This window comes from Apostichopus japonicus, chromosome 13 (assembly GCF_037975245.1).
Source record: "Apostichopus japonicus isolate 1M-3 chromosome 13, ASM3797524v1, whole genome shotgun sequence".
Classification (NCBI taxonomy): Eukaryota; Metazoa; Echinodermata; class Holothuroidea; order Aspidochirotida; family Stichopodidae; genus Apostichopus; species Apostichopus japonicus.
Genome location: NC_092573.1, coordinates 918,645 through 940,427, shown reverse-complemented (window position 1 = coordinate 940,427; position 21,783 = coordinate 918,645). Strand labels below are relative to the sequence as shown.

Below are 21,783 nucleotides of genomic sequence, written 5' to 3'. Positions count from 1 at the left end.
AAAGAATTTAGATTGTAAAAACTTTCTTTAGTTCCTTGACTTTTAACAATTCCCAGGCGGGCATATAACTAGGCTATAGAGTAATACTTGTACATTCGACCTCAGGATTACAAGCCATATCTTGAATATTCATGTTTGAAAAATAAGAATATGCATGCATTGTAAACTGATTTCTAACTCCAGTAGGATTTCAGGGTATAAACCGCCCTCATCTTAAACAAGTTTGATAATCTTCATCATAGAACGATTGACTTATTTAATATTTCTCCTTTTGTTCAAGACATAATTTTATATTCAACTTTCTCTTTCTTGATCTCTTCTGTTACAGGAAGTGATTATGATATTAAAAAGTGCAACACAAGATTTTGATGCTCTGATTAAGAGGATCAACGTCCAGAAAGATTTTGAGAATGCTGACGAGAATAACAAGTATGTTAGACCTCGGTCACTGCTTGCTGTGTTCCTTTGCATTGTTGCATGTTCTCAGATTAGACTGAGTACAGTTATAGCATGCTGCTTGCACATTGCTGTGTTTTTCTTTGCATGGCCTAACTTGTTTTGCTGTGGAGGAATTTTTAGTAAAAATATTACTTTTATAAGTTTTCTTTAATAGTTTGTACTTCAAAGAAAATTCACTTTAAACTTTAAAGTGAGCTTTCTCTCTTTCAGTTCTGACTCACATGTACATATGATAAATAATAAACATGTAATCAGAAAATGATTTGTGGCCCTTGTTGTGTTTAGCTTTTGTTTTTAACAATATTTTAACTTGGTTTTACTGTAATGTTAAGATTGACAAAAAAAAGGGAAAAAGAAGAAAATAGAAAAAAGAAAAATTGGCAAAGAATATCAGGCAAAGTCTTTTAAAGATGAAGAAAAGTATGTTAATTCATAGTCACATTTTCTAGCAATCAAATACATCACATAGATTTGACAACAGCATATAAAAAGAAAACCTTTGATTACTACTCTGTCACTGTTACGTGTTTCATTGGATGTTCCCTTGTTAGCATTAGTGTATGTTTGTGTATCTGATCAAGTGAGTGTCTCTCTAGTGCATCAAAGTCTAGCAGTGTTCTGAATTTACATGCAAAATAATCTCAGTGCGATTGATGTTGACATTTTCCATTTGCTATGCATATTGGTATAAAAAGTTGCTTTGGAGAAAACTGGACTTGTTATCAAGCATATTATGTGATCAAGCAGTAAGACACACTTTCACTGAAGAGTGGGCGGGAAGGGGAAGAGGGAGGGGGGGGAGGGGCATAGATTAGTTACAGTATTCATAAAAAATAAAGGGAATATTGGACTTTGGTTAGATGCCATGGCAAACTGGTTAAATGTTGCATACAGTCGCTGTTATTTAACAATTGAGTAGTTCTGGATGCTAGTTTGAATCAAACAGGTTGAACTTTGCATCCAATCGATATTGTAAACACTTGAGTAGTTCTGGAAGCTAGTTTGAAGTTCATGCATAATGCTACCATATCTAATTTTGCTATTAGTAGGTAGACAGTAACATGTGGTACTTAGGAGATTCAGTTTTAGAATTTAAAGCTTTTTGTTCATTTTGAAAAATTTTGATAATTTTGTTGACGGAGTTAGTTGAAGATCATGCGTATTCAATTTTGCACAATGTAGATAGAACTGTACTTTGTTCAGTTAGCTGCTATTTCTTTAATGATTTCAACACTTTCTTGTCATTTCTTCTTCTTTACTTTTTTTTTTCTTCTTTGTGTGTTTCTGTTCTGTTTTAACCACTAACAACTCTCTTTAGACCAACATCTCTGGTTTGGGAGGTGAGGAAGTCTTTGTCATCTCCAGCTAAGAACAGAACACCGAGTTGGCCTGGTGATGCCAAGATGCCTACCAGTAGAAGGTTTGGCCTTCATGTTTAACCTCATCATCCTTCTCCCTAATCTATTTTTTTTCTGTTTTGTTCCGCTTTCAGTTAGTTGTGTTTGACGTTCTTGTTATTAATGTTTTGTACATGCGTCGCCAAAGCTGTTGTTACTAGGGTATAGATAGTGCCATTTAAATACATCTTCAATCGGATATTGTATTTAATAAAGTACTATTGTAATCATTTAGAATTTTTAATGAAAGAAAAATACAAATAAATTATACAAAATGCTCTTATAACAAAGAGATATGATTTCAGTGTACCTAATGCATGGGATACATGTTGACACTTTGTACTATGGTATGTATGTATTCAAAGCAAATGTACAATATCTAGCATGTTGGTGCTAATTGCACTATCTACCCTGCTTGAGTCATGGCTACACCCCCTCCATCCTCCCCCCTCCCCCCACGCCTCCACCCTTGCCAAACAGCACTATGGTTGAACATGTCATATTAATAAATTTATCCTAAAGCAATTCATTTGAATCACTATTGTGGATAATTCCCAAATGATTTCAAGTTTGAACACGAAGGGCATTTACACCAAACCATCACAATTTGTTCTAAGAAATGAATAAATTATGCTAAAGAAATTCATTTGCTTATGGGTCATGTAGAAGATAATGCATATCAAGTATAATATAATATAATTCTCAAATGATTTCAAGTTAGTACACAAAGGGCAGTTTAAATCAAACCGACACAATGTGATGCTTTTGATGAAAATCAGCATCTGAAATTGTCTTGAAATGTTAAAAAAATATCTTGTGTAGTGAAGTGAATCGAAAAACATTGGATGGCTAAAAAAAACAGGCCAGGCATGGTGTCTGGTATACAGTAGCTAAACATTGATCCAGGTAGGGCCTAGGCCTAGGAGTGGTATAGTAATAGGTTCCTATAAATTCAGTTCAGGGGCTTGGTTGTTGATAAGTTCGAGTGATAGGTGGCGGAGATTCGGGTGGTGCAGGGTTGGGGTGGTGTAGGTTTGGGGAGGCATAGGTTCGGGTGGTGTAGGTACAGGGTGTTGAGGTTCAGGGTGGTGTAGGTTCAGGAGGGTGGTGAAGGTTCAGGTGGTGAAGGTTTTGGGTAGTGAAGGTTTGGGGTGGTGAAGGTTCGGTGGTGTAGGTTTGGGGAGGCATAGGTTCGGGTGTTGAGGTTCAGGGTGGTTGAGGTTCAGGGTGGTGTAGGTTAATGAGGGTGGTGAAGGTTCTGGTGGTGTAGGTGTGGGGTGGTTTAGTTTCAGGGTGGTGAAGGTTCAGTTGATATCATAGGTTCAGGTAGAGATCCTTTTCTGATAGAATGTGGACTCAGGTTTGGCATAGTTTGAATCATGATAAGATTTCTGAAGGTCCATTTTTTATTTAGCTTCGGGTAAGGTACAATTTCAAGTAGGACTTTGACTTCAGGTAGGATGTTGGGCCAGATTTGGGCTTGACACTGAAGCTGGGTAGTTTGTTATTTATAGGTCATGTGAGGATTTGGATTTTGTAATAGTTTAGTGTATTTAGGCACTATGTTAAGCTCCTAGCTTCCGATCAGAAATTTGATTTTTGATTAATAGTGATAATTGAACACTTCTAATATGATAGGTTCTGTTATAGTAGCTATGCTTTATGAAGTACTGTAAGAACAAAAACTATTTTGCTTGTTTTTGTCAATTGTTCCTGTCTTTCTGTCAGTGTCAGAGCCCTGTTTTGGTTGCCATGCATGCTGCCCTATATAGTATTACACTAATTATAGGACATACATTAGCTTGATGTACTAACTATAGTATATGCCTATTTCACTACATGATAAAATAGTCTGTATAGTACGTACATACTGTATATATTACTTATAATACTGTAGATGTCGGTAGCCACCTCCATTTCTTTGACAAATGCAATTCATTGTACATTACTTAGTGCACATAGAATTCCAAACTATCAATCTCAAGTGACCTTTATTCAAGTACAAAATGGATTTAGTAATACACATATAAGGCTAAATCAGATAGAAGGCTTGCCTCCTTGTGTTCAACAACACAATGCAGAAATGTTCACCAAATGCAGACAGATGGTTCACCTGTCTGAGAACATGGAAATAAAGTTGTACAATTTAAATTTTTTACGTTTGAAAAATTAAAAAAATCCTGACAATTTACTTCATCTTTAAAACCTCCTCATTTATAGACCTCGTTCATTAGCATGGGAAGTCCGAAAGTCTTCCCCTCATCGGCTGACGGGAACTGCCTCTCCTGTGGATGCAAGGGAGAGACAAACCCCTAGCCCAGTCAGTAGAAGTCTTAACTTCTCTGGACAAGATAAATCCAGGTCGGTACTTGACCTCAAGTGGTCGCAGAAGTCAAACTTTTTGTAAATATTTCACAAATGGATAACATGAAGCCTCGTAGCTTTCATTCATTAAAGGGTTGGTGGCAGTACAGATTTTGTTAGCTCAACTATGTATTAAAGTGTCCATAATCTGTACAGTGTGCATTTATGTGACTTCCACACAGGAAGACTCTGTGCTGTGTTTGGCATATGACTTATGCATTGTACAATCCTCATCAGTGATTTAGGTGTTGTCTACAAATGGGTGTTACAAATCAGACTCTCTAATGCATTGGTTCTGACTTAATAGTTCTTAGACAAATTTAACTCAGTTTCTCTATCAATCAGGTAACAGAGTTTACAAAAAGTTTAAATAAGGAAATCAGAAAGCCTATGAGCTTTCTGGTTGAAGTGAAGTTGATAGGGAGTAAAAGAAAAATGTCTTTGAAAAATAAGAAAATAACGAATTTGAATTTTACTATGTTCAGCATTTTTGGTTATAAATGTCATCGGTCATATTTGTAGCTCTGCACAGCCATCTGGGTTAGCTTCAAATGAGCCGAGTTGGGCTGACAGGGTGAAGGGCAAGAAGATTGTGAAACCAGTCCCTGTCATGGCCCCTCCTAGTCCTGGAGCCATGCAGCTAATTGATGATCCAAAGAACAGAAAAAATGAAGAATTAACGAAAGCAGCCAACGAAGACACAGTTAAAGAAAGCCAGAAAGATGGTAAGGAATTTCAATAACTTGATAAGATTGTTTAACACAAAATTGGAGAATTTTTTCCCCATAAATTCTCTGTTATTTCATATATTGCTTTTGCATGAACAAAGTTTGGTGGGCTGAAACATGGGGATTAATTGATTCAGTTATCACATTGCCAATTGCTGGACAAATTGGGCAAATTGCTACACTTGAGTGCAAAGATGTACAACAGTTTTTTTTAGTTTTCTTATTGCAGGAACCTTAGTATTTTAATGGAGACAAAGTTCAGAGCCATCAACACTGCATGCAAAATTTGAACACAAAATTATATCCTGGAACATATGTTCGTTTGAAACTATAACTTTGCCTTAGGTATTTTCAAGTTATGCTGCGTTCGTAGCATTTTTGTTATCATCGTAGACTACAGATGAGCTGGTATTGGCATTAACTGATATCCAATATTACTATCGCAATAGCTGCCAGTATCAGTATAGTGAAACATGCGACAAGCAAGAAACAGCCCTGCCATGATCGTCGACTCATCTCCAGCGCAAACTATCGAGTCGCCTAGCAATGTGGATATGTTCTGTAGGCCATCTCTAGCCGTGGATGGTTATTAAGAACAAAGGACATAAGATTCCAGAAAAAGGCTCTGCGTCAGAATGTTCTACTAATTTTATTTATTTATTCATTTTTTTTTTTGGCTTTCTTTTTTACCAGATGAAGAGGGCTGGGAAACAGTCCACAGAGGCAAACCGAATAGAGGTCGGCCTTCATCGGGAAAATCCAAACACTCTCCACAAGCTTCCTCGAGGAGGATAACAACTGGCAAGAATTACCGAAGAGAAAGGGCAGATAGCGAAAAGGAGAACAAACCAGAAGTGGTCAAAGTAGTCATGAAGGGGGTGGATACGAAAGAAACCAATCAAAGCGAAGAAATAATGAAGAGTTTGCCTAAACCAAACATTCAAGATTGTGATCCTGCAATATTAGAAATGGGTAAAAAAATATCTTCCTGTTTTAATTCAATAATAGATCAAACATTTCATGTGATATTTTTTGAGTCAGGTTTTATGTATCTTTGTTACATTCCATTGTAACGTTTTTCCTGCGTTTTCTTTGACCTTTTTTTGGTAACCCCATTTCTCTGCACTATATTAATGCTTTCTTTGGTTTGAAAATGTCAGTTTAATGAAATGGAAGATGTTACAAGCTGAAAAAGCTAATGTATGTGTCTCACAAAATTTGGAATTTGAAAGTTTTACATTTGCAATAGTTTTGTCAGTGTATGTTTGTGAAGCATTTCCAATTAATTATGCTATGTAATAAGTCAGTTTGGCAGCAAAAATATCGTAAGGGGACAAAGTAAGGTAGAATTTTGACTTACCTGTTGCTGTGTCGTGTATGTTACAAGACAGTGTAAGGTTCTGCATTACATCAACTAGTCAGAAATGTCTAACAGAAAAGAATGAAAAAATGGGTAAATTTGCCTTTGTTTGATTCAAGTTTTTTTCTCTTCGTCCAATGTTACTAATTACTTTCCTCTTGAATATTTATACTGTTTGATTCAATTTTTCTTTTCTTTGTTAAATGTTACCAATTAATATCCTCTTGAATATTTATATTGTGTAAACCATTGGTGGAGAAACTGACAGAAATGTTTGTGTTGTGAAAAGTAGGTTCATTTACACTGCCTTTATGTGTTAGATTGTAGTAGTATCTTTCATAGAGTTTATTGATGGAAGTACAGTTGAGAGATTGATGTTATTATGTTATTTTTCATTCACCTTAGGTAAAGTGGTTGAACCTGTGAATTCGCTTACAGAAGCTCAAAGTAAAGAGATTTTAGAAGAAGCAGAAGGAGAAGAAGAAATACTGGCTGTTGCATTGGAAAAGGTAAAGATAATTTCTAATTATCAAAGCCTTGTGTAATATGCTCTATGTTCCAGTTTTGAACATAAAATAACATTCATGTCATCCTACATCTTCCATTACATCTAATGTTGTCATCCATTTGCAGCCTAATGTCAATTTTTCCATGGCAACAATGTACCCCCTATTCTTTTGCAGAGAATGGAAATATTGTTTGTTAGCAATTGACATGGTAGTGATCATGTAGTCCCCCCTCATCATTTTTGTCAGTATTACCTGGTCCATTAAGAGCATGTAGTAGCCAATACCTCTAATGGTCTTCTTTTTGCCTAAGTTATGGTTCTCATTTGAGTGAACTGTAGAGAAGGTATCGACAGGATGGGTATTGGCAACCTCGCTGTTTTAAAGTAGGGCTCACATAGTGACCTAACAACACTAATTACTTTTCTCTCTTTAATCAGGCCACATTGTAAGGGTAGAATATATATGAAGACTGTGGTTGTCAAGGTTGGGGTAGATCTTAAGGGGTAACTACACATACAAAACGGTCTCAGTTCTGATCATAGATCTTGAGTTTTAAAAAATGTGTGGTTACCGATGTTTGGGTTTAACTTTCTTGTATTCTTACGTTTGCCATGATAGGATGGTGATTCAGACGATGACGAGAAGACCTTAACGGAGCAGTTGGAGAAATATGACCGAGAGGCAGTGATTGAGGAGGAGGAGGAGGACAATGATGCCAAGAACCAGGCCGAGCAGCAATGTCAAGACGAGGCTATCGCAGAGGCGATCGCAGAGGAAGAGACCCTGAGTAAACAGATAGAGGAAGAAGAGAGTAAATTGATCTTGGTGGAGACGGACGAAGGCGAGAGTGATTATGGGGTGAGTCTCCTTAAAAATTTGTTTTCGTCCTTTGGGCAACAAAGTTCAAAAAACCTAGTGGAAACAGTCATTACTTGCTTAATTAAACTTCATTTGGTAAAAACGTGTAGGACTGTGTCTTGGCTTGGTCGATATGCGATCTTATGGTATATATAATTTCCAATAATATTCCGTATTTTTGACAAAATTTTGGACCAAATTGAAGAAAAAAGAAGCTGCTGTAACAGTTTTGAGTCAAAAGAAATTAGGAAAAAGAAATACAACTTGTTATTAAAACTTGAGCTCGTCTTTACTCCTAACAGTTGAGTTTGAAGAATAGTGACATATCCTGCATTAATATTAGAGCTGTCGTATCAGATATTCAGAATTTTTGTTGTTCCAAGTGGTGATTTTTCTTATCATTTTCCTGAACAGAATACTTTAAGTTCTATGGAATCATCCCAGAGAACGCTTGACTGGAGTGACGTCTCTGCAGAATTTGAAAGGTACTCCGTCATGTCGTGGGCAGAACTCGTCGACGATACCATTGAATCCAGAGAACCGGGTCATGCCCTGCACATGCACGAAAAACTCTCGTCACCTTCTCGAAAGAGGTAAGTTATATCGCTTAAAAGATCCGATAATGGATTGAGATCATCGAGATAGGAAAGGCGGGGAGCAGCCGTAGCATATTGTTGTTTGTGATGAAGGTCAAAGGTCATTAATGAGTTAATGTTGCCATTTCATCTGGGTTTGAATTTATTTGTCATAAACCGGGACAAAACTTACACAACATACCAAGACGAGTGGGATAAACATATGAATGATGACAAGAAAATAGGACACCGTTAACAAAGCTAGTAACTATATAGAAAATATGTAAGATGAAAAGAGATAAATAAGACGAAAGGAAGGATTTGCAATATGTTGGTCTTGGCTATATGTTTTTAATATATAGTGCCTTATGTGAAGTTCGGTGAAAATGGTTTTATACCAATTGGACATGATCTTTAACACCTCCTGGAATAACGTTTGCATGTGAAACTGGTACAGGAATACATTTGCACTAATTCTGTAACAGCCCATCCACACACCCCACATCAATTTCACAGTCCTACAAATGATTCAATATTTCAATGTTATTTTGGTATTGTGGTTTGTTTATTCTTACCTTTAGGAGCAAAGCTGAATCTCAGAAAAGGCATGAAGACAGACAAGTGAAGGCACAGAAGAAGAGAGAACAAATGCAAGATAAGAAAAACAGGAAACTAAAAGTCCTCCATGAGAAAGTAAGTTGGTTCTGTTAAAAAACTTTGTCTCCTCATCCACACCTCTTCCCACCGCCTACCTCCCTCCTCTTCCCTCCCCCAGCACAAAATATGTTATGAACTTTGTTTCATTAATTTCCCAAAAATATTTATATATATTTTTTAATCTGATTTTGGTTTTGTTTTTATTTGGTTATCAGATTGAGGAAGTTCGTAAATGGAAAGACTATCTGCTGACCAAGAAGAAGGATCAGCTGGACGTGAAGCAGAAACGTGCCGAGGAGATGAGACAGAGACAACTGCAGATGGTTGTCAAGAAGGCACAAGAGGAGGAGGCAAAGGTAAGGTCATAGGTCATTAGGTCAAAATCATCCCAGGCTCCAAGCAGGCTATACCTTCCCCTCAGATACAAAGTGGAGTATTCTTTCCACTGTTATAAAAGAAAGTATCTGTTATAGGGCTTTATGATAGAGGGACGTAAGGTAAGGTAGACACCACAGGTTGTCAGAGTCTGTGATGTATTATTGCTTGGCAAGGTGAGGAAAGGACAGGAGATGGGAGTTAGATGAGAATTTGTTGGCTCTTTCAACAACAGGTGGAAGTGTGTGGGGGGGGGGGGGGTAAGAATGAATTGTCGTCCGCCATTTCAGTATTGATAATAAGTCCTGCAAGGAACATATAGGATATTGTTTTCATTGCTCCATTGTTATATTCATTGGATAATAGTTATTGTTTTCAATGGCCATACAGATCTCTTAATCAGAGCACTGAACAGGTCTTATGGTACAGGGGTCGCAGTAGGTCACTGTAATACTCTTTGTGAAGCTTTTCACCATCCTCTCTGAAAAATAATAGATTGGCCTGATAAACTTGATAACCAAAATGTCTAAGATAGTGGGATACTACTTGTTTGATCTCTTCTTATTGTTTGCATTTATGTTACTTTGTTTCTTTTAGTGGAGTTTATATAGTACACTCTTTGTCTTATCTATTCTCACAGGCAAATGAAATAGCGTTTATAAACTCATTGGAGGCCTCTAATAAGCGACACGACATTCTGGCACGCCACCAAGGACACGAAGCAAGGTATAATGACATCATGGAGGAGAGGCAGAGAAAGAACGAGGAGAAAGCAGCCAAAGAAGAGGCTGTACAGGTAACCACAAGTAACCATGAATATATTATTGTGAACACTATCTTAAGGATGTGCAGTTTAACTTGAGGTAACTATGAGTAAATATGTTGGAAACACTTGAGGGTGCATCGGTATCTTGGGGTAATATGTGTAAGAAACTGGTAGTGTTTGCTAACTGAAGGCTACACAGGTAACTACAAGATACTTTGATTAAATCAGTAATTTTGTTACTAATGCTTCACTGGTAACAATAAATATTAATTTACAGCAAATATAAATTCATTAAAGCAACAGTTTCCTAGAAGCAACTATGAATAAATAAATTGGAAATGCCTTCTATAGCTTTTCAAGTAAATATGACCAATTAACATAATTGAGAATGGTTTCTGAGCTTGTGCAAATTGAAATACAGAAAGTAAAATGTGAGTAAATTTTTGGGAAGTTATTTTTTTAAGGCTTTACTTGTAACAGACTAAATGTTAATAATTTGATATGGAAACTTGAGGCAGTCTGAGTAAGAAACAAATAAACTGCAAGTTCAGTGGATATGGAGTTGTTCCTGACTAGGACTAACTGATGTTACAATATGGATGTGAGCAATAATTCAAATCTTTACAATTGTACATAAACAATTGGTGTATTCGATGGTAAGCTGATATTATGGCAATGTTTCTGAAGCAATGATGCACAAGGTCAGAGGTTAGATTTCTATCTATAATTCTTGTAAGTCACTAGCATTGCCATTTTTGTCCCTTAGGAAAGAAAGAAACATCTGGAAGAGGCTCGGCTAGCCAAGATGGAGGCTATTCAGAAACACAGGAAGAATCAAGAGGAGAAGATGTTACAAATGAGGGATCAGCGAGAAATGGCCAGGGAGATGGCAGCTAAGGAGAAAGCCAGGTACGACAAAGAAAGAAATGTCTCCTGTGTGTAGTACTGATTTAAATCTGGGGCAAAGTGGGTCCTTAAAAGGTTCTTAACCATCTTGTTTTTCTGTTTTTTGGGGGGGTTTTCTATGTAGAGAGATATTTTTTAAAGTAACTGATTACATTTGATAACCACTTTTTGCAATATTTAGTCCAGCTCCTGTAATGTTTTTGTTTCAGAAATGATAATGAAGGTGTTTTTTTTGTTTTTTAATTGTTCAAGAGGTGTTGTCATCTGGTAATGAGCTTCAACAGTTAGGTTTGATAATAATTTGTATGCTAGATAAGCTAGGCACATCTGTATCGTAGTAGATTGGGCTAGCCTAGGCACATATGTATGGTAGTAGATTGTGCCTAGGCATATATGTATGGTAGTAGATTGGGCCTAGGCACATCTGTATGGTAGTAGATTGGGCCTAGGCACATCTGTATGGTAGTATATTGGTCCTAGCCTAAGTATTACTCGGTTTGAAAAGACTGCACCTATGGCAGACCTTTGGACATCAGATATGACATAATGTAACAAAACGGTTATTTAGCTCAACCTGTTCAAGCCTATCCCCACAGTCAGAGAAGTTAAACTGCCAACACAACCTGTTGCCTAAACCAGTGACAGATTTTACTTGACTCACAGTGTTTTTATCTCAATACATTACATGTATAGAGATATTGTAACAGTAAGTGGGACTCTCTCTTCTCTTAAAAATTTTTCAGCGTCTTCATACAAAGTTCTTTTTCTCTGAAATTTCCAGAGCAAGCATATATCATATAGGCCAACAAAAGTTACTATTTTTTATTCCAGAATTGTATCTCATTCCATGACTTTTTCACCGATTTATGTCCAAATTTGGCCAAATCCCTCTGAAAAACTGTTGAACCAAGGCTTTTTTGCACACGCTCCAAAACTTGTTTGTTTCCTTGTTTTTGATGATTAAGCCCCGCCTCCAAGTCTGGTTTGTAGCAGATTAGCAATGACTCAAGCCCCGCCTCCAAGTCTGGTTTGTAGCAGATTGGCAATGACTCAAGCCCCGCCTCCAAGTCTGGTTTGTAGCAGATTGGCAATGACTCAAGCCCCGCCTCCAATTCTGGTTTGTAGCAGATTGGTTAGGACTCATGGCAGCTACATGTTAGATATACGAAAATGGCCACCCTCTCGACCAATTTTCAAAATTTATTGCACACTAATTTCATACACATTGTCGTACTGCATTTAATTTATATTAGGACTTCGTCTTTTTATAGCTCCATGGTTTTAGTAATATCAATTTAAGGATTGTACTGTTGTTCAGGTAGTTTTTCAGAGCAAGAGTCATGATAAGTTTGTTTGATTGCCCATCAGGTATTTTTGTATAATTATGTATACACATTGTTGTGTTTACAAGTTTAGGCTAGGCCTACAGTAGTGCATCCTATATGAGACTTTCATTTAGTAATGGCCACATTAGCATTGTACTGGTGGTGTTCAGGCAGTTTTGGGCCAGGGTACAGTAAGTTTGTTCGATTGCCTTACAGTGTGTTTTAATTTTAACTTAAGTTTCCAACTTATATTTTAACTGTGACTCCATAAATTTAACATAATGTGAATGGGATAATACAACAACTATTAATTTGGAATAGAGTGTATATTGTGCATATCTAGAACGAAGCATCATTATGAATTAACAGCTTGTTTGATATATTTCTTTAACCCCCCCCCCAACAAAAAAAGAATTAAGAACAAAAATTATAATCTATCACATTTTATTTTCACTGGAGTATGTATAAAAGAGGAGCCAGCCATAGCATCACAACTTTTATAAGACTATAAAAATTGGATAAGGTTATGTTTTATTTTAGGGATGCACCGGATCCAAATTTTTGGATCCGGCCGGAACCGGACTTTGCCGGATAGTACATGAAATCCGGCCGGATAAAATCCGGCCGGAACCGGATTTTTTCATTACACAAAAGAAATCATTAATAAGAAGTAGAAGTATGAAACAAGGAGCAAATCTTAGGTGAGGTATATGCATATTACAAAGAAGGTGAAATTAAGACCCAATTTATGAGATTAAATATTACTTGAAGTGGTGTAATCTACATTCTTTAATAAAATAACTACAATATTAAACTGATGAAGGCTGCAAGAAATGATTTCACTGCAAACTTTATTTGTTGTACTGTATATAGCTTCATATAATTACAGTAGTTGTATTGTTTTGGTTGATCTTTAGAAACAGTGGGTCAGACCATTGAGAAAATTAAATTAAACATGTTAAACCTAATGTTTCCTTACTTTGAATGTTTTTATTAATTTTTGGAAATAGTTTACATTGATTTAAGTTAATACCAACACCTTTTTAAGGGATGATTCAGGCCAGATTTTGAAAAAGATCCGGATTTCCGGTGCATCCCTATTTTATTTATAAGGATATAAGATGTATAACTATTTATAAGGTTATAAGAAGTATGTTTAGCTTTCTTTTGAACCTGTGATGTTTGATATCAAATATTCAAAGAATTAAAAGAAAATACTAAAATGGAGAGGAACTGGGTGGCTATAAGGGGAGGAGGAGGCCACCCATCACTTTCAATTAAAAACTTGTAATCTACTTGTACATTATTTTTTCCAAGTCATAAATCCACAAAATCTTCATGTCAAAATTATTGAGAAGGAAAAACGTGGGTTGTTTTGATACTTGGAAGTGTACACAGTTTTGATGGTAGTCACCACTACAGTCTACAGTAACGTACAGTAGGTCGATAGGCCTAGCTTTCTCAAGGTGGGCATCAAGAATATGGTCGAGTTGTTCGCCTCTTCTTATTTGACTGTTGTCATTGACGTCAAACTATATGACCAAAAATATTATATATATTGATATTGATAATTGTAGAGACAGAGCAAAGATATGAAACTAGGAATCGAAATTAGAACTTCCAGTATTGAGATACTGCATCATTGATGCTCTTGTTTTCATTATATTTTTATTTTTTCATTTGTTGTAGGGATCGGGAGGAGAGAATGTCTGCCTTGCAAGCTGCACAACAAGCTAAAGAAGAAGAAATGCAGAAGAAAATCCAGCAAAGGGTAAAGAAACTGCTCAAAACGTTTTTGATGTCCCCATTTTGTCAACCTGAACGACAATTGTAATCAATGCTGTCATTGTATTCCATATGTTGTTGTCTTTCTTGAAGTTATTGAAGAACGTTCTCTCGTTTCCCCGATAGCATGATGAAACCAGGAGACGGCACAGCCAGCTGATGGAGCAGAAACGGGAGAAAGCCATCGAGCTGAGCATGCTGCGGCATTATAGGACCAGCGACGTAGCACCCCAACAGAAACCTTACACAAAGAAGAAGTTCTGTTCCCTCTGTAATGTTCTTGTAAGTCGAATATCATACCGAAATTCAGTTATATATCTCTGATGGAACATCTCAGATCTACATGGTACTGCCAGACAAAACATGATTTTCTCTTCAGACACTGACAGTGGAATAGGCTTTGACAAAGATATATCCCTTTTTTTTAAGTGGGAAGCAAAGTAGAAGACAAACAAATGTCTTTTGGGCTTAGATTTGTGAGGCAATTCACATGGAAAATATGCATACAAATGATGACAATATATATAGTTGCCCTATATGCTTATATTTTAGGAGTCTTACATATCAGCTCATACCAGACATCTTTTTCTCTCTCTTTTCTTTTGACTTTGGACTATAATCACAGAGTTGGCATTCTTGAGGAAATATGCATATTTCTGAACAGGTAGTGGACCATTTGAGAATAAACTATCCTGGCATAGGTAACAGGAAAGGTAGAACGTAGTTGGATTGAATCTTGTCATCTAGTTGTTTTCATTTAACGTCTGCCTTTCAGATCCCATCCGAAGTTTACCTGTTGAGCCACCTTAGGGGACGAAAACACAGAGAAATCATCTTGGAGAAGAACAAAGGTATCTCAATGACAGAGGAAGAAATGGTAAGTTCACTGCCATTTATTATTTTACTCAACAAATATAAAAGAAATGAAGGAAAAGAACCAAAACTAATATCTTGTCGCCAACTGTTGGCTAAGACACAGTTTTGTAAGCAACGGGTACGTGGGAAAGGTGACATCTTTTTGATGTCATATTTATTGTTCAGTATTCATTAGAAAGATGGATTAGAAAGATGTGTCCATGTCCCTTACTAGGTGATATTGCAAAGTCAACCCCTTTAAAGATTAATACAACCATTCTACATATTAAGGTTTTATGCTTATGTTATGTTAAGGTTTGTCTTCATGTATGAAGTGAACAGACAGTCTGTGAAATCACAATGTATGGATATCAAAGGGATGGTTGCCAGTGAGAGTGCTAACCAGAGTGCTTCAACAAACAATATGTAAGATAAATAGTTTGGATTAAAAGAAACAGAAACAATTCTCTCCATCATTTCTCTTCAGTTCTGTTGAAATTAAAACTTTGTTTCCCATCAAAAATGTTAGTTAGAGATAACAGGCAGTTCCCACTGCGTGGAAACAGGGTACGTCATATCCTATGATGCCATATATCGCATCATTATTGCATCATAGATTCTCTACCATTATCTTCTTCTTGTAGGAGAATTTTGCCTTGAAGTCAGTCGTTGAGGCTTCTTCAGGACAGTCAGATCCCAAAGAACTAGCAGAGAAGGAGAGACAGAGGGCCTGTAAGAAGCGGGCTCGGAAACTCAGGCAGAGGATGGCACTGAGAGGAAAAGAATATGAAAACAATTTACCGTCAAAGCTCCAAGTACCCGACTCTCAGCACAAGGCAAAGTATGTTCTACTAAAAGTGATAAAAATTATATTTATGATGTTGCATATGTAACATTCCTATTTTTCTGTGTGTAATGAAAGGTAATGCCAGTGCTTTCTCCGAAAGTAGCCAGCTTTTCTTCAGTACTACCTCAAGGATAGCTTTGGTTGCTCAATGAGGAGTTTTTGTCAGTCTCAGATCACCAGATGAAATTCGAGGTGTGCCCAATGCATGGATGAGAAAGATTAGCTTTCTGTGGATGTTGTATTTCCTGCATAATTCTGTTTTGATCAAGTGAATATGTAAAACAGGTGAAAATCCATCTTGAATATTTACAACATCAAACTTTCATTCATTTCATCCAGAAGGAACTTAAAACAAGGGAGTTGAATTTATTCATGAAACTGTCACAAGCTAAGAGCAGAATAAAAATTACCAAGTGTTTTATAAATATGCTAAACCCTTGCATTTTAAAGTTATTAAAGTTGCCATACCCAGTGATATGATGTCTCTTAAATATGGCTGTAATATTTAATTTGTTGTCAATATATTCAAAAGGGACTTTGCAGATTAATGTTCAAGTTCAATTCAGAATGGTTCTAACCAAAAAAGAGTTAAAAAATTGATAGAAGACATTCCTCAGTTGCAAAGACAAGTTTATCACTCAAATTGGTAAGGTGAACAACCTTCTTTCTCATTGTACCAATGATGGCACATCTCACCCTACATTCTGTCCCTTTTTCTTTCCAGACTTCAGAAATCAGTGAAGGACATCAACAAATACTTACAACAGCAAAGTGGTGCATCAGTTTGGGACAAGGTGAAAGTCTCAGCATTAGACAGGGCATTAGGAGAGATATCCAGAGTGATGGAGAAAAGGGTAAATATGACCAGATTATGAATCTACTTTATATATTTTTAAATATGTTCAAGTTTCAAGAATCTTACAAGACATTTGCAAAGGAAGGCAAGAAGTGGTGTTAGCTAACTCTACTAAGGTTCCAGGTGAACCTGATGCCCCCCTTCCCCCCCCTTCCCCATAAACCTGTTTGTGCAAGAATTCCTGTTTGACTGTGACCTATGTAATGGCAAGACTCATAACATACAAGGAGCAATGTATAGAGTATGTAATAAATTGTTGATGTTGAATCTGAAAAAAATAATTATGTTTATGTCTATTCTTGTGTATTGATTTCTTTGTTTATTCTCTAGGACCAGGTGGATCAGATAGCTTTGAGATGTTTTGGGGGTCTATCTACCCTGTCCAGGGTCATCCTACTGATTGATACGACAAACCACGCCAAGACTGACCCGGTACCAATCAAGTAAGCAATACAGCCCTGTAGTACTTTGACAGTGACATGGCTGCATGGGATCATTTAGTTATTCTATTCTTTGGTATCCAGGAATCAGGTGTTACATATACGTGAAGTTCACTAGTAGCTAAACAAAGACGAACAAACAAAGACGAACTTCAATCTGATTTACCTAGATGGAACCAATCAAATGAGAAATCAAATTATTTGTTGTCATTTTCTTACATGGACATCTTTAGAATGACATTGCTGTCTTCAGAAGAAGTTTGTGACATCTCAGCTGCTCTGATATGGTTGTAAATTAATGACTGGAGCAAAGGAAGCTAACACACACCAATATCAGTTTTTTTTCTTCTCATGGAGTGTAAATGCCTGAGATTTTAATGTGTGAATATCATGTCATGAACACAGGAAATTCTGTTTGCACAAAGTATACTAAGAAAGCACTGTATGTCAATTGTGTGTCGTTTAGTGATACTCAAACCTGCAGGATCTTCATCACAATGAGAACTGATCTCAATTTATTTTTGATACCAGTTTGTTTTGTTTTTCTCTAAATTTTCTTGAAGAATTGAAAGGTAACACTATGTTTTGACAATATGATTAACTAAAAAGTGCATGCAAGTCAAAGGCCCAACAGATTTTACATTTTATATTGACAAGGTGTGTCAAGGTGTGTCAAAGTATGTCAAAGTTTATAAGATGAAAAGCCCAAATTGACAATTAAGAAGAATCTACCTTGAGAAAATAGCTTTCTTAACGTTGACTCTTGGATGCTTTGCTGAGCTTGTTTTGATCAGCAAACCAGATCATATTTATATATTATGTTTTTTTTATTTCTTCCCTTTGCTCTGTAGGACATTGTGCAATGCAGCTACAGCCTTTCGTCTGACCTGCAGGAACTGTTACGATAACTGCCAGTATATATTGTACAGCAGTAAACTAGCACCGGTTGTGGAGTTACTCATGCACCAATTAAACGTAAGTAGTCATCTCCTCATGTAGAAACAAGAAACAAACATCAAAAGAAAGAAAAATTCATTTAAATATAAATGATATTGGTTACCATATAAATCCTGTTTTTGTTTTCAAATTTTCTTTTATGAAGAACTACAATGACTCCTTTCATATCATCTCCACATTACCTATCCTCTCTTCCTCTCTCTTTTTTTTCTTTTTTTCAAAGGTTAATTCAGAACCTGAAGCTGATTCATCCAAAGATGCAGATGTTTCCAAGACCAGCCGAGTGAACCCATTGGTCGGCTGTCTGTTACAGTTACTGACGTCCATCTTACACTGCTTGATCCGTCAGAAGCGTACGATTACAAACACGGACAGCGGCAAGAGCACCTCCTCTGCCAAGCAAAAACAGGCCGATACGTTCGACCAATGGGCATCTGATATCATCGGGTACAGTTTGAGAAACTCTCAATATTACATTCGCCATCTACGGTTGACAAAATGTGCTTGTGCTTCTATGCGGGGGGGGGGAAATGTTTACATTGCATGAATACATATCCAGTTACTTTAAGGAGTTTTATTAAACAAGATATTACACCTGTTGGGTTTGCTTTGAGCAGTGGAAAAATCATTTTGAGACACATTAATTTAATGTTAAGTCATGTGAGACGGCCTTGCCTTAATACAAGACTGTAAGCCTACAAAAATTTAATTTTTAACCTTATCTGTAAAATATTTTTGAAGTAAACGTAGTCACACCCTCCTATATGTTTGAAACATGAATCATAGCTTTTTTTGTTTTAACTGCAATTCTAGATACATCGTTACCTGTGGCATTGTGGATCAGTTAGCCGAATACTTGAACAGTGTCCAGGGACCGATAGACACTGACAAGTCTACAGCAGACTTCCTACAGCACAGCCTCGGTCTCTTGGCAACCATGACCAGGTTCTCTGCTTCAACCTTAAAGAGGTACAAATTGCAAAGCCATCCTGTTTCTTTGTCTTGTGTGCTCGTAGGATATTTCGCTTACCAGCTATACCCCCAAACTGGCTGTGTTGATTACAGTCAGGTGTGCATTGATGAATTCTATGCTGTGACTGGCCAACCAGTCATTGCATAAACTGGCTGTGTTGATGACAGTCAGGGGGTGCATTGATGAATTCTATGTTGTGGCTGGCCAACCAGTCATTGCTCCTGATGTTATATAGATGTGGCAGTGGTAGAATATTAGCATGTTGTTGTTATTAGCCAACTTGAAGCAAGAATGTATCATTAAATAATATATTTACATCATGACAGGGGTCTTGGTAAGTGGAAGAACCCAAGTCCTATTGCAACTTGAATGAGACCCTGAGGATGCTGGTAGGTTGGTACTTGCCTGGTGGAGGGAGAGGGGGATTGTTTATTTTAGGAAGGTGATTAATATCAAACCAAATGTGGCTTTTATGACTGTCATTGCTACACAGACTGGAATCTTAGTTTACCCATTGGTGGTTGTGACTCTCGTAAACGTTACACACAAAGGGATGTGTTTGTCATCGTTTAACTTTATTCACCACAGTATTCACCACCTTGTTACTGCTAGTGTTGGGCCCAGTGTAGTTATAAGCCGATACTGCCTACGTAGATCTACATTGTAGAATCGGTGAAGTTTGCTTCCACTGCTCATATTTAGCAACGGATATCATTATTTCAGGAAAGGTGACATTGCTTTTCGTGTTTACTTCATATTGTTTATTAACCTGTGTATTGATCTCTACACATTTAATAATTAAAATTTTAGCCTCGGAAGAATTAAAAACCATGCTATGCTGAACTTTATAACTGCTGTCTTTCATATTACATAAACATTTACCTCAGTCATTTCTCCTCGTCTTGTACATAATCAGCCCAACAGACTTATTCCTGTCTCAAAAAGAGGACTCCACCAGTCTCTTAATGACACTAAGAGCGACAGGATTGGCTGGTATTATCTCACTCTTGTACGGCATTCTTCTCCATGGGGGTACCCCAGCCAGGGGGAGTACCGCCGCTCCTCCCGAACTCCCAGAACACACCCTCAGTGTGGTATCCACGGGCATCAAGATGCTGTCGAGTGTGGCTTCCATTGATCTGCACCTACTACAGGTGAGATTTGATATACCGTAATTTTAAAGTTTCATTTGTCCCTATTTCAAAGGGCTACTGTGCTTGAAAAATACTCTGCACAATTCTGTACCAAAGTCCCATTTTGGTTCCAATTTGAGGAAAATTTTTTCTCGAAGCTATATAACTTTTGTCACAGAACAGCTGTTTATTTTGAACATTCATGATTGCTATTTAAATTTTCCTGTTTTGATTTTTTGATTTTTTATATGAACACCCTATCTCATATATCTAACTTGGCCTTCTGCAAAAGAGTTAGAGAGTTAGGGTATACTTTATTTTAGGACTATGAACCTATGGAGTTGCTCAACCGATTGTTACTGTTTTCCTTCTTTCCCCCCTTTATTTCATCTGCAGGGGGCGATGGGAGCGGAGGGCATCTCGCTAGAATTTCGACACATCGCTACCTATCTGATATGGTACTGCAGTCATTTCACAGAGTGCTCGGATATGCTACACGAGGTTATCCTCATAGTGGGCTACTTTAGCCTGCAGAATACGGACAACCAGGTAAGGAGGCAAATTTCAGTATTTGACAATTCTTTGGGTTTTGGGTTTTATTTTTGATCTGTGTGAAGTGAGTTTGGATTGTCACAAAATGATCTAATGTGAGTGACTGCAGTGCTTTAAAGATTGTGTAAGGTTTCAAACTAATAATAAAACAAAACTGTTAGCAAACTGCGTATCCATTATAAGAGCCTGTGTAAAAGTAAGTGGGCCCAATTACTTTTACACATTGTGTAAGTTTTCGTTATACCTATTATTGATTTCAACGCTCGACAGATTGGGCAAATCCATCCACTTACCGCCGTCTTCTATGAAAGATGACATCCATTGTTGTCACTCTGATATAAGGAGTTGATTGGATTGTACAAAATTAATAGTCCAGCAGGTTATTTTCAACGAATCGAGGTAGTAAATTTTCAACATACGTACCTCCTTGTTCTCTGAAGTGGTTGGATGTCACAAAAGCATGATATGGCTTCATAGTCGGTTGTCTCATTTCTGTTTTAGATGCTGATTCAGTCGGGGCACACACCCACTCTTCTGCAGCAGCTATGCAGTTTACCATTCCAGTACTTCAGCGACCCAAAACTCAAGGAAGTCCTCTTCCCGTCTCTCATCTGCTGTTGCTATGGCAACATGGAAAACAAAATCATTCTGGAGCAGGAGATGAGCTGTTCCCTCCTGGTCACATTTTTGGAGGTAAAAGATGAAAAAAAGAAAGTCTTGAAGTGGCTGCCTGCAGTCCTTTGTTTATCACCTAATTTATGAGTAGCGTAAAATCTTTGATCGGAAATTGTTTCGGGTTGACTATAAAATGTCTCACTGATTGAGGTGTCTTGCTGTTTGGCATATCTGTGGTTAGCATGCTGCTTATGATGGGGATGGGATAGGGGGGAGGGACTGATGTTATCTATGGGAGGGGAGGACTAGGGATAATCTCCAACGATCTACTCTCATGATATATTTTATCATCTAATGTAGCAAGATTACCAAGCCTTATTTCACCAAAATAGTAAGTGATTCGCACAATAGTTTGTTTTCTTTGAGATTTTATCAAAGGAATCAGAGGTGGCAGGCAAGGTGACACTTGCAGATAGACCAAGCCAATTCAT

At 37.2% G+C, this 21,783-nt stretch overlaps 1 protein-coding gene across 6 annotated transcripts in view; it reads left to right on the top strand.

Annotated features, from left to right (window-relative positions):
- Window positions 1–21,783, top strand: part of LOC139978281 (S phase cyclin A-associated protein in the endoplasmic reticulum-like) — a 77,186-nt gene that overhangs the window by 2,561 nt on the left and 52,842 nt on the right. For 5 of the 6 annotated variants that reach the window (XM_071988339.1, XM_071988335.1, XM_071988334.1 and 2 more), the window contains exons 5-28: window positions 329–429; window positions 1,778–1,879; window positions 4,077–4,217; window positions 4,743–4,945; window positions 5,642–5,920; window positions 6,714–6,817; window positions 7,436–7,675; window positions 8,090–8,268; window positions 8,832–8,943; window positions 9,123–9,263; window positions 9,923–10,078; window positions 10,815–10,957; window positions 13,969–14,050; window positions 14,191–14,346; window positions 14,840–14,941; window positions 15,564–15,760; window positions 16,491–16,620; window positions 16,953–17,065; window positions 17,914–18,037; window positions 18,243–18,466; window positions 18,833–18,988; window positions 19,909–20,146; window positions 20,522–20,674; window positions 21,179–21,370. In XM_071988339.1, the coding sequence (XP_071844440.1) occupies window positions 329–429; window positions 1,778–1,879; window positions 4,077–4,217; window positions 4,743–4,945; window positions 5,642–5,920; window positions 6,714–6,817; window positions 7,436–7,675; window positions 8,090–8,268; window positions 8,832–8,943; window positions 9,123–9,263; window positions 9,923–10,078; window positions 10,815–10,957; window positions 13,969–14,050; window positions 14,191–14,346; window positions 14,840–14,941; window positions 15,564–15,760; window positions 16,491–16,620; window positions 16,953–17,065; window positions 17,914–18,037; window positions 18,243–18,466; window positions 18,833–18,988; window positions 19,909–20,146; window positions 20,522–20,674; window positions 21,179–21,370 (3,768 nt within the window). The remainder of the gene's footprint in view (window positions 1–328; window positions 430–1,777; window positions 1,880–4,076; window positions 4,218–4,742; window positions 4,946–5,641; window positions 5,921–6,713; window positions 6,818–7,435; window positions 7,676–8,089; window positions 8,269–8,831; window positions 8,944–9,122; window positions 9,264–9,922; window positions 10,079–10,814; window positions 10,958–13,968; window positions 14,051–14,190; window positions 14,347–14,839; window positions 14,942–15,563; window positions 15,761–16,490; window positions 16,621–16,952; window positions 17,066–17,913; window positions 18,038–18,242; window positions 18,467–18,832; window positions 18,989–19,908; window positions 20,147–20,521; window positions 20,675–21,178; window positions 21,371–21,783) is intronic. The other variant, XM_071988341.1, reaches the window with a different exon arrangement.